Genomic DNA, 10,859 nt, shown 5'->3' with positions numbered 1-10,859 from the left:
ACGATATTCTAATTTTTCGAGTTTCACCTGTAAATAATAATAATAATAATAATAATAATAATAATAATAATAATAATCACCTTGCCGACAAAGGTCCGTATAGTTAAAGCTATGGTTTTCCCAGTAGTGATGTATGGAAGTGAGAGCTGGACCATAAAGAAGGCTGATCGCCGAAGAATTGATGCTTTTGAATTATGGTGCTGGAGGAGACTCTTGAGAGTCCCATGGACTGCAAGAAGATCAAACCTATCCATTCTCAAAGAAATCAGCCCTGAGTGCTCACTAGAAGGACAGATCCTGAAGCTGAGGCTCCAGTACTTTGGCCACCTCATGAGAAGAGAAGTCTCCCTGGAAAAGACCCTGATGTTGGGGAAGATGGAGGGCACAAGGAGAAGGGGACGACAGAGGATGAGATGGTGGGACAGTGTTCTCGAAGCGACTGGCATGAGTTTGGCCAAACTGCGAGAGGCAGTGAAGGATAGGCGTGCCTGGCGTGCTCTGGTCCATGGGGTCACGAAGAGTCGGACACGACTGAACAACTGAACAACAACAACAACAATAATAATAATAACTGTGCCTTCTTACCCTGAGATTCAGGCACGCTGTCTTGCTCTGTTGCAGTTGGAGCTGCAGGGTCTCCTTCTCTCCGACCAGCTGCTGCCTCTCCGCGTACATCTTCTTGGTCTCGGCGTCCTGGGCGTCCCGGAGCAGCTGCTTCTCCCTCTCGCACTGCTGTTTCTGTTTGCCCGCTTGGCGCTCCTTCTCCTGCAGGCTGTGGGCGCAGGTGGCCTTCTGGCTTTGCAGCCGCCCGTTCTCCTCGGCCACGCTGCTCACTTTCTGGTCCACCTGCCTGGCCAGCGCATCGAACTGGGCCCGCATGGTGTCTGTCAGCTGGCGGAAGTCCTGCCGGGTGCCGCTGAGCTGGTAGCAGGAGGTGAACTGTGCCATGGCCTGCTCGAAGGACGACCTCAGGTTCTCGGGGACGGGGTCCAGCTTGGAGAGGACCTGGGAGCCCAGGTTCTGGTAGGTCTGCATCCGCGACTGTTCTCCCAGCCTGTCAACCTCGCAAGTCCGCTTCTCCTTCTCGGTCCGGTCCAGTAGGTCCTCCAGGTTTTTCTTGGCCCCGGACAAGGCATCTTGCTCCAGCTTGCTCCTCAACTCCAGAGCTGCGAGCTTTTCTTGGAGAGAGTCGATTCGAACTGCGGCGTTAGAGAAAGACGAGAAAGAGAAAGCGATATGAAAAGAAATGAAACAAAATAAAATAAAGAAATTCCTTCCAGTAGCACCTTCGAGACCAACTAAGTTTGTTCTTGGTATGAGCTTTCGTGTGCATGCACACTTCTTCATTTAAGGATCTGGCGACTTCCGTTTCAGTGTATCTGAAGAAGTGTGCATGCACACGAAAGCTCATACCAAGAACAAACTTAGCTGGTCTCTAAGGTGCTACTGGAAGGAATATTTTTATTTTATTTTGTATCTGAAGAAGTGTGCATGCACACGAAAGCTCATACCAAGAACAAACTTAGCTGGTCTCTAAGGTGCTACTGGAAGGAATATTTTTATTTTATTTTGTATCTGAAGAAGTGTGCATGCACACGAAAGCTCATACCAAGAACAAACTCAGTTGGTCTCTAAGGTGCGACTGGAAGGAATATTTTTATTTTATTTTGTATCTGAAGAAGTGTGCATGCACACGAAAGCCCATACCAAGAACAAACTTAGTTGGTCTCTAAGGTGCGACTGGAAGGAATTTCTTTATTTTATTTTGTATCTGAAGAAGTGTGCATGCACACGAAAGCTCATACCAAGAACAAACTCAGTTGGTCTCTAAGGTGCTACTGGAAGGAATTTCTTTATTTTATTTTGTATCTGAAGAAGTGTGCATGCACACGAAAGCTCATACCAAGAACAAACTCAGTTGGTCTCTTAAGGTGCTACTGGAAGGAATTTCTTTATTTTATTTTGTATCTGAAGAAGTGTGCATGCACACGAAAGCTCATACCAAGAACAAACTCAGTTGGTCTCTAAGGTGCTAACTGGAAGGAATATTTTTATTTTATTTTGTACCTGAAGAAGTGTGCATGCACATGATGGAAGCTCATACCAAGAACAAACTTAGTTGGTCTCTAAGGTGCTACTGGAAGGAATTTTTTAATTCTATTTTGTTTTGACTATGGCAGACCAACACGGCTACCTACCTGTAAATGAAAAGAAATATTTCAGATAACTTTTGTTTTAAAAACAACAACACAGAGGCTTTTTTTTTGTTTGCCATTATAGGTGTGGAAGGGACGTGGGTGGCGCTGTGGGTTAAACCACAGAGCCTAGGGCTTGCCGATCGGAAGGTCGGCGGTTTGAATCCCCGCAATGACACGGCGAGCTCCCGTTGCTCGGTCCCTGCTCCGGCCAACCTAGCAGTTTGAAAGCACGTCAAAATGCAAGTAGATAAGTAGGTACCACTCCGGCGGGAAGGTAAACGGCGTTTCCGTGCGCTGCTCTGGTTCGCCAGAAGCGGCTTAGTCCTGCTGGCCACATGACCCGGAAGCTGGACGCCGGCTCCCTCGGCTGGTAAAGCGAGATGAGCGCCGCAACCCCAGAGCCGTCCGCGACTGGACCTAACTGGACTCATGCAGAGAACCAGTGGGCACCAGCGGTCTTCCTCGGGGCTGCCCTTACCTTGAGTCGTCATATTCAGAAGGTACAAGTTATAAGCGCATTCCCGGCTCATCTGTTGGGCAAGTGCGTCTTGCTTCCGAAGCTCTTGGCATTTCACCTGGGGGAAGATGGAGAGGGAGGGGGGTTAGGATCGAGCGGTTCGGGGCGGGAAAGAAAACGATCAGAGTTTTCCCCCTTCGGGAGATTCAATGGACAAAGCAGCTTACAATATCATTGAAAATAATTGTTAATAACGATTAATTATTGATCACTATTTTTTATATAAATTTCTATGGATGTTTTTTTAAAAATCCCATACAAATTATCAAACAATACAATCCCATACATTCCCCCCCCTTTCTCTCCCTCCCCAGGACTTCCCCCAGTTCCCTTAACTGTTTTATTGATTCAATATTGTTCCTGCATATTATACAATTAAAAATATTGTTTCCCTGTTGATCCAAATCCTAATTGTTAATAAAGTTTGTGTATGTTTATTACTGACCACTATTGATCATTATTGATTAGTGTTAATTCAAACTGCGGGAGGCAGCGGAAGACAGGAGTGCCTGGCACGCTCTGGTCCATGGGGCCACGAAGAGTCGGACACGACTAAACGACAAGTGTTAATTAGCATTAATTAATACTTATTATTATTGCTGTTATTATTGTCCTTCTTCTCCTTCTCTGGCAATCCCTCGTAGCCGAGTAAGAGTCTTCCATAAACACGGTTTTAGCAGTGAGTCCGTAAGTGACTGTGGAGGCCAATTCTGGATCCGCACGTCCTTCCACAGTGGGGACATAGGTCTCCGGTCAGGAGTTGATCCTGGTGAGAGTTTGCCAACCTTCCTCTTGGCATGTTTCTCCCTTGTGTCCTGAGTTCGAGTGTCTCCAAAGCCCAGGACACCTTTGCTAAAGGGTGTTCTCCAACTGGAGCGCTCGCAGGCCAGTGTCTCCCGGTTGTCGGTGTTTATACTACATTTTTAAAGATTTGCCTTGAGGGAGTCTTTGAACCTCTTTTGTCGACCAGCTTTCCATTCGTAAGTTCGGAATAGAGGAGTTGCTTTGGAAAACGATAATCGGGCATCCGCACAACATGTCCAGTCCAACGAAGTTGATGTTGAAGTTCTTAAGATTTAGTGTCAGGAGTATAACGTATTCCTGGACACTGCAGAGTTAGACGCAGACTTTTCTGGAAGCTTCTGGCTGTTGTGTAATTAACTGGACAGCACAACACAGGAACTCAGCAACTCACTTGGATAACTATATACAGTATTTATTGAAGCAACTAGTATCTATAAGTTACTATGTACAGACTTTACAAAATAAAATAAACAAAACATAAAATCTTTTCCTCACTGTCTCTCTCTCTACACTGACCACTTTCTCCACACCAACACCTGCACCACACACTAACCACACAAGATCTCACACAGAGCTCAGTCTTTAGGAACTCATTGACCAATCACAGGTCGTTGCTAAGGGTCTGAGAAAGAGCAGATCTGGGCTTTCTGCCAACTGCTAATTGCTTGAAGATAGACAGCTGCATTTCTGCACGTAGGCAATTTGCAATCTCTAACAGAAGAATCATCGCTTTGACGCTGGCAATCTTTGCTTCTTCCAGGACACTGGCATTCGTCCGTCTGTCTTCCCAAGTGATGTGTAAAATATTTCGGAGACGCCGTTGATGGAAAGCCCCATTCCCTTGTATATTTTACCTGCTTCCAGGCAGGTGGTTCCTGCCTAGGGGTGGGGGCAGAAACTGTTCGCTTCCTCTCATTCCCCCCAACCCCTGATCTTAACTCGGTTCTCTACATTTCCACGCCACCCTTTTAAACCCCTCGTGGAAATCCATCAGCATCTCGACGTAAATTTCTCCTGGCGAACGCATTTTGGGGTGTGTGTGTGACATTTTGCCTCGGATTCACTTTCTCCCTCTCTTTTTTGCAAAACAATCCCTCCCTCCCCCTGCCCCCCCCCTGGCCGTAATGCTTCCTTGAACGTTATTCTCCGGCGTTTCGATGCAAACTTCGCCCTAGCTCGGGAATTTTGGGACACGTTATTACTCTGTCGGGGGAAATGCATTGCAAAGTTCAGAGAAGGGTGGATTTGAAAGGGTGGCTGTGGTTTCGCTTAGTTTAATTTCCCCCTAATATTATTGCTATTCTTATTAGTATCATCGTCATCATCATTATTTAGCAGGCAATGAAATATAAAATACGTAGCAGCCATTACGGCAAACAGGCATTCCCCATAAAGAAGAAACACAGACAATACAATACAAATTATTCATATCAACCTCATCCGTTTAGGAGCTGTTAGTGGAAGTTCCACATGCCTGGATATTCGGAAACATACCAAATCGAAATAAACCTATCACTTTTACACGGTCCTCAAAGCATTCTCAGTTTGTGTGTCCATCCTCCCCCCCCAATTAATTCAATATCCAACATCGCGCGCCATAGACTCAGAATCCTAGAGTTGGAAGGGACACTCGAGGGTCATCCATCCCAACCCCCAGGGCCGGATTTAGTTTTGATGCGGCCCTCAGCTCCTGAAGGTAATGGGGCCCTTTCTATGTCCAGCTGCCCTTTGTCTACAACAAATTGCCACTTTATTTTTTTTTTTGGTCTTGAATATATGCTATATGGTCATTGATGGACCTCATAGGTATCGAAAACCATTTGCACATAACAGAATACACATTTTATCCAAGTCATTGTTGAACTAAAATATAATTAAGAAGTACAGGTGAAACTCGAAAAATTAGAATATTGTGGAAAGGTTCGTTTCTTTCAGTAATTCAACTTAAAAGGTGAAACTAATATATGAGATAGACTCGTGACATGCAAAGTGAGATTTGTCAAGCATTTATTTGTTATAATTGTGATGATTATGGCGTACAGCCGATGAGAACCCCCAAATTAACAATCTCAACTTTGGGGTTTTCATCAGCTCTACGCCATAATCATCACAATTATAACAAGCAAAGGCTTGACGTATCTCGCTTTGCATGTCGTGAGTCTATCTCATCTATTAAACTCCAGTAGCTTTTCCATGATATTCTAATTTTTCGAGTTTCACCTGTATATTCATAGTGAAATACAATGAAGAAGAAGTATATTCATAGTGAAATAATCATTAAGCTCTAACTTAAAATGATTTTTGATTCATAAACTTAATAATGCAAACACATTGGCATTTGGCAAGAACTAAAGTTCCTTCGGAAACACAATTGACAAAGACTCGTCGTCTAGTCTCTAGAAACTTGCTATGACATGAAATAATAAGAGGTGCAAATATATGATGCAAACTGCTAATAATTATCAATAGCAGGATGTCGGCACCCTATATATAGAAAGGAGCAAACCAGTGATATTTTACAGCCCATGACTTATATCACAAAACAACACAAAACACTGTTGCTGGATGTAGGTTTTATTTTATTTGTTTTTTATCTTATATTTTGGAAATGTACATCCAGGTTTTTTTCCCTTTAAATTTTTCGAGGGCCCCCAAGAGAGTGGGGCCCTAAGCTATAGCTTTTTTAGCTTAAACGTAAATCCGGCACTGCCCCCCGCCCCCCCAGCAAGGAATCAAAACTGACACTGTTAGGGAGTCATCTGGAAACAGAGAGAATATGCCAGAACATCATATTCCAGTTTCAGATGGAAGTACCGATAAAAGGAGAACTTTCGTTGACATTTTTTTTTTTGCAGAAGGTTGACCAACAGATGCTGTCTGCAAACGGCTGCGTCATGACTGTGTCTGCTGCCTACATCTTGTTGCTAAAGAGGAAGAGGGGCTGAAACTTCAACTATTGCTATAATGATTGTAAATAGTGCTTGCAAAAGGGTAAAAGAGTATTGGGAAATTACAGAGTCAGCACATAAAATCCAATGAAAAAGGGGTGTCCTATTCCATCCCCTCCAACGTTTCTCCCGTGAAAATAGGGACGTCCTATTCCATCCCCTCCAACATTTCTCCCCTGAAAATAGGGACGTCCTATTCCATCCCCTCCAACATTTCTCCCCTGAAAATAGGGACGTCCTATTCCATCCATACCGGGGCAGCTTCTGTAAATCTAGGACTATCCTTGGAAAACAGGGACATTTGGAGGGTCTGAAATAAACAGCCTAACGCATAGCACATAGGCCATTCATTGTATGTGTGCGTGCTTCTCGAATCACCCTGAGGTGTTGGCAGGGGCCCCCCAGAGGCCATCCAGCCCAACCCCGCACGTGAGGCAGGAATCGCCCCTCCGCCCTCCTCTGCTGACCTTCTCGTTGTAGTTGTTCACTGAGGTCCTGTTGTACATGGTGGCCTGGGTCTTGCTCAGCCGGGCCTCCACCTGGCTGGCGTTGAGCCGGCTCTTGAAGTCTCCGATCTCGCGCCCGAGGGCCTCGCCTTTCTGGTTGCATTGCGAGAGCTGGTCCTGCAGGACTTTCTGGTGCTTCTTGGTGCTCTCCTCCGAGGTGCCGTACACCATGAAAAGCACCAGACCCAGGATGATGAGGAACTGGATGAGCGAGAGGAAGAGGAATAAATATTTCATGTAGAAGCCGCAGTCCCGCTTATTGGGGTTCTCCTTCAGCTCCAGCCCCAGCTTGGCCATCGTGTACGGGTTCTTCTCCATCTTCCCACCAAACTGCCTTGGCCAACCTCGAAGGAGCTTCTTTTGGTTCAGCTGGGCGGTGAATGCGAATTCCCCGAGTGTTTATATTTCCTCTGACGGACGCTTCCTCTCTCCAGACTCCATCCTGCCTCTCCGGAAAAAGCTGCTGGTTCCTGGTTATCAAAGGGGGGCACCCCGTGTCACCGGGACATCAGAGTTTTTTTCTAGGGGGGTGGTGGCCTCTCGCAGCTCCTTCCCCCTTGTTTGTTTTTTGGGAACAAGGCCAAGGCGGCGGCGACTTCGCCAGCCTGGTCTCCAGGGTGCCCCAAAAGACGTCAGCCAGTCCAAAAAAAATGAAACCTTCAACTGGTTACGAATGTTAAGTTGGTACCAGCAAGAACGAGTCTTTCTGTAAAAATAAATAAATAGGTTTTTTAAATCAAGTCTTAATGGTAAAGGTACCCCTGACTGTTGAGACTCCTGCTTCTTGGGAGAAAAGCAATGACAAACCTAGACAGCATCTTAAAAACCAAAGACATCACCTTGCCGACAAAGGTCCGTATAGTTAAAGTCATGGTTTTCCCGGTAGTGATGGATGGAAGTGAGAGCTGGACCATAAAGAAGGCTGATTGCCGGAGAATTGATGCTTTTGAATTATGGTGCTGGAGGAGACTCTTGAGAGTCCCATGGACTGCAAGAAGATCAAACCTATCCATCCTTAAAGAAATCAGCCCTGAGTGCTCACTGGGAGGACAGATCCTGAAGCTGAGGCTCCAGTACTTTGGCCACCTCATGAGAAGAGAAGACTCCCTGGAAAAGACCCTGATGTTGGGAAAGATGGAGGGCACAAGGAGAAGGGGGCGACAGAGGATGAGATGGTCGGACAGTGTTCTTGAAGCGACTGGCATGAGTTTGGCCAAACTGCGGGAGGCAGTGGAAGATAGGCGTGCCTGGCGTGCTCTGGTCCATGGGGTCACGAAGAGTTGGACACGACTGAACGACTGAACAACAACAACCCCTGAGTGTTAGGTCCTTATTTCCTGATGAATAGCCTTTGGACTATAATGTAACTTAAATAGAAAACTATCTGTAGAAAGGTTTTCCCCCCAAAAGCATTTTATTTTAAAAATTTGACTTAAATAAATAAATAAATAAATAAATCTAATTTATTTATTTTTTAAATTGTAAGGAATTTTTTTTTTTAATTTTTATCCACCCTGGGACAAAGTCATAGTGGAGAGTTTTGACTAAACGTGATCCACTTGGAGCAGGAACTGGCAAGCCACTCCAATATCCCTGCCAAGAAAACTCCATGGATGCCAATTTAAGGTAAAGGGACCCCTGACCGTTAGGGTCCAGTTCACGGACGACTCTGGGGTTGTGGCGCTCATCTCACGTTACTGGCCGAGGGAGCCGCCGTCCAGCTTCCGGGTCATGTGGCCAGCAAGACTAAGCCGCTTCTGGTGAACCAGAGCAGCGCACGGAAACGCCGTTTACCTTCCCGCCGGAGCGGGACCCATTTATCTACTTGCACTTTGACGTGCTTTTGAACTGCTAGGTGGGCAGGAGCAGGGACCGAAGAATGGGAGCTCACCCCGTCATTGCGGGGATTCGAACCGCCGACCTTCCGATCGACAAGCCCTAGGCTCTGCGGTTTAACCCACAGCGCCACCTGCGTTATCTTTCCCTTTTTCCTTCGGGGATATAGGCCCCACAGGGAATGTGTCTCTCCTCCTCAGTAGCTTTGAATGCTGCCCCCCTCCCTTCCCCCCCCAAAGCACTAGACGTCTGGTCACCTCTGAGCTACTGCCGAACTACCGGATTTCGCTCTCGGCTCCTGGGGCTTCCTTTTCAGAGCTAGAAATAGCGTCAGCCGGCCAACGCCCTTCCAGGCTCAGAGGAAAACCCAGAGATAGATCCTGTGGCAATTTGGGCTCTCCATCCAAATGCAAGACCCTCTCCGTCTCCTTGAATTTCACGCTATAAAGAGAAATTCCCCACTCTGCTTCTTTGCTTATACAACCGGCGTCTGCTTCTTTCCTCTGCCCTCCTCATCCCCTTTTCCTTTCGTTCTGCTCCTTTGATTTCAACCGACTGCGCGTAAGCTGCGCTGGGATCCTCATCTCAAGAGTGGGGACGAAAACCCTCGGAATAAATCAATAAATTGTGTCGCGCCTTGTCCAAAGCTAGGCTAGGGATGGAGTTGCCGTGTGGGTTGGGCTCCATGACCCCTGGTGTCCCTTCCAAATCTGCGATTCTAGGGACTGAAGCAGTTGGAGCAGAGCCAGACTGGCGATTGCAATAATGGGCTTGTTTTGGTGTGCAAGTGTTTGACGTGTTTCGGGAGAAACACTTAGGAAAGGCGCCAAGAACAATTTCAGAAAGACAAAAGGACCTGAACAGATGAACCGGGCAAAGCAGCCCCATATCTGTCCCAAATCGCCAGATGATGGGGTTAGATCTGGTTAATTGTTTAGATGATTTATAGACTTCCCTTTGCAAAAAAAAAAAAAAAGCCGCAGGGCGTTTTGCAGACAAAAGAAAATGGTCGTGTTATAAGGGCTGATTTCCTTCAGAATGGAGAGGTTTGATCTTCTTGCAGTCCATGGGACTCTCAAGAGTCTCCTCCAGCACCAGAATTCAAAAGCATCCATTCTTCGGCGATCAGCCTTCTTTATGGTCCAGCTCTCACTTCCGTACATTACTGCTGGGGAAACCATAGCTTTAACTATACGGACCTTTGTCGGCAAGGTGATGTCTCTGCTTTTTAAGATGCTGTCTAGGTTTGTCATTGCTTTCCTCCCAAGAAGCAGGCGTCTTTTAATTTCGTGACTGCTGTCACCATCTGCAGTGATCGTGGAGCCCAAGAAAGTGAAATCTCTCACTGCCTCCATTTCTTCCCCTTCTAGTTTCCCCAAGGTGGTTAGATGGCACCTTGCACACCTCCTTCTGACAACTCCTGCAGCCAAGACGCTGCCAAATGTCATAGAGTCATAGAATCCTAGAGTTGGAAGAGACCCCCAAGGGCCATCCAGTCCAACCCCCTGCCAAGCAGGAAACACCATCAAAGCATTCCTGACAGACGGCTGTCAAGCCTCCGCTTAAAGACCTCCAAAGAAGGAGACTCCACCACACTCCTTGGCAGCAAACTCCACTGCCGAACAGCTCTCACTGTCAGGAAGTTCTTCCTAATGTTTAGGGGGAATCTTCTTTCTTGTAGTTTGAACCCATTGCCCCGTGTCCGCTTCTCTGGAGCTGCAGAAAACAACCTTTCTCCCTCCTCTAGATGACATCCTTTTCTATATTTGAACATGGCTATCATATCACCCCTTAACCTTCTCTTCTCCAGGCTAAACATACCCAGCTCCCTAAGCCGTTCCTCATAAGGCATCGTTTCCAGGCCTTTGACCATTTTGGTTGCCCTCCTCTGGACACGTTCCAGCTTGTCCGTATCCTCCTTGAACTGTGGTGCCCAGAACTGGACACAGTATTTCCTTTCCTTTGGACCCCATCAGCGAGGACTAGAGAGGGGTCCCATCATCTGGGCAGCCCAGGACACACCCCCTGACACATGGCCCAGGCTTGCACC

At 46.7% G+C, this 10,859-nt stretch overlaps 1 protein-coding gene across 1 annotated transcript in view; it reads right to left on the bottom strand.

Moving 5' to 3' along the window:
- The window catches only part of LOC117039746 (plasmalemma vesicle-associated protein-like), an 8,984-nt gene extending 1,693 nt beyond the window's left edge, over positions 1 to 7,291 (bottom strand). Inside the window, exons 1-3 of the mRNA XM_033136929.1 lie at positions 6,935 to 7,291; positions 2,677 to 2,773; positions 586 to 1,199 (exon numbers count right to left, since the gene is read on the bottom strand). Coding sequence (XP_032992820.1) covers positions 586 to 1,199; positions 2,677 to 2,773; positions 6,935 to 7,291 — 1,068 coding nt within the window. The remainder of the gene's footprint in view (positions 1 to 585; positions 1,200 to 2,676; positions 2,774 to 6,934) is intronic.
- Between the last annotated feature and the right edge of the window lie 3,568 nt (positions 7,292 to 10,859).

This window comes from Lacerta agilis, chromosome 18, assembly GCF_009819535.1.
Source record: "Lacerta agilis isolate rLacAgi1 chromosome 18, rLacAgi1.pri, whole genome shotgun sequence".
Taxonomy (NCBI): domain Eukaryota; kingdom Metazoa; phylum Chordata; class Lepidosauria; order Squamata; family Lacertidae; genus Lacerta; species Lacerta agilis.
Note: the sequence above shows the minus strand (reverse complement) of the source record. Positions and strands in the feature narration are given on the sequence as shown.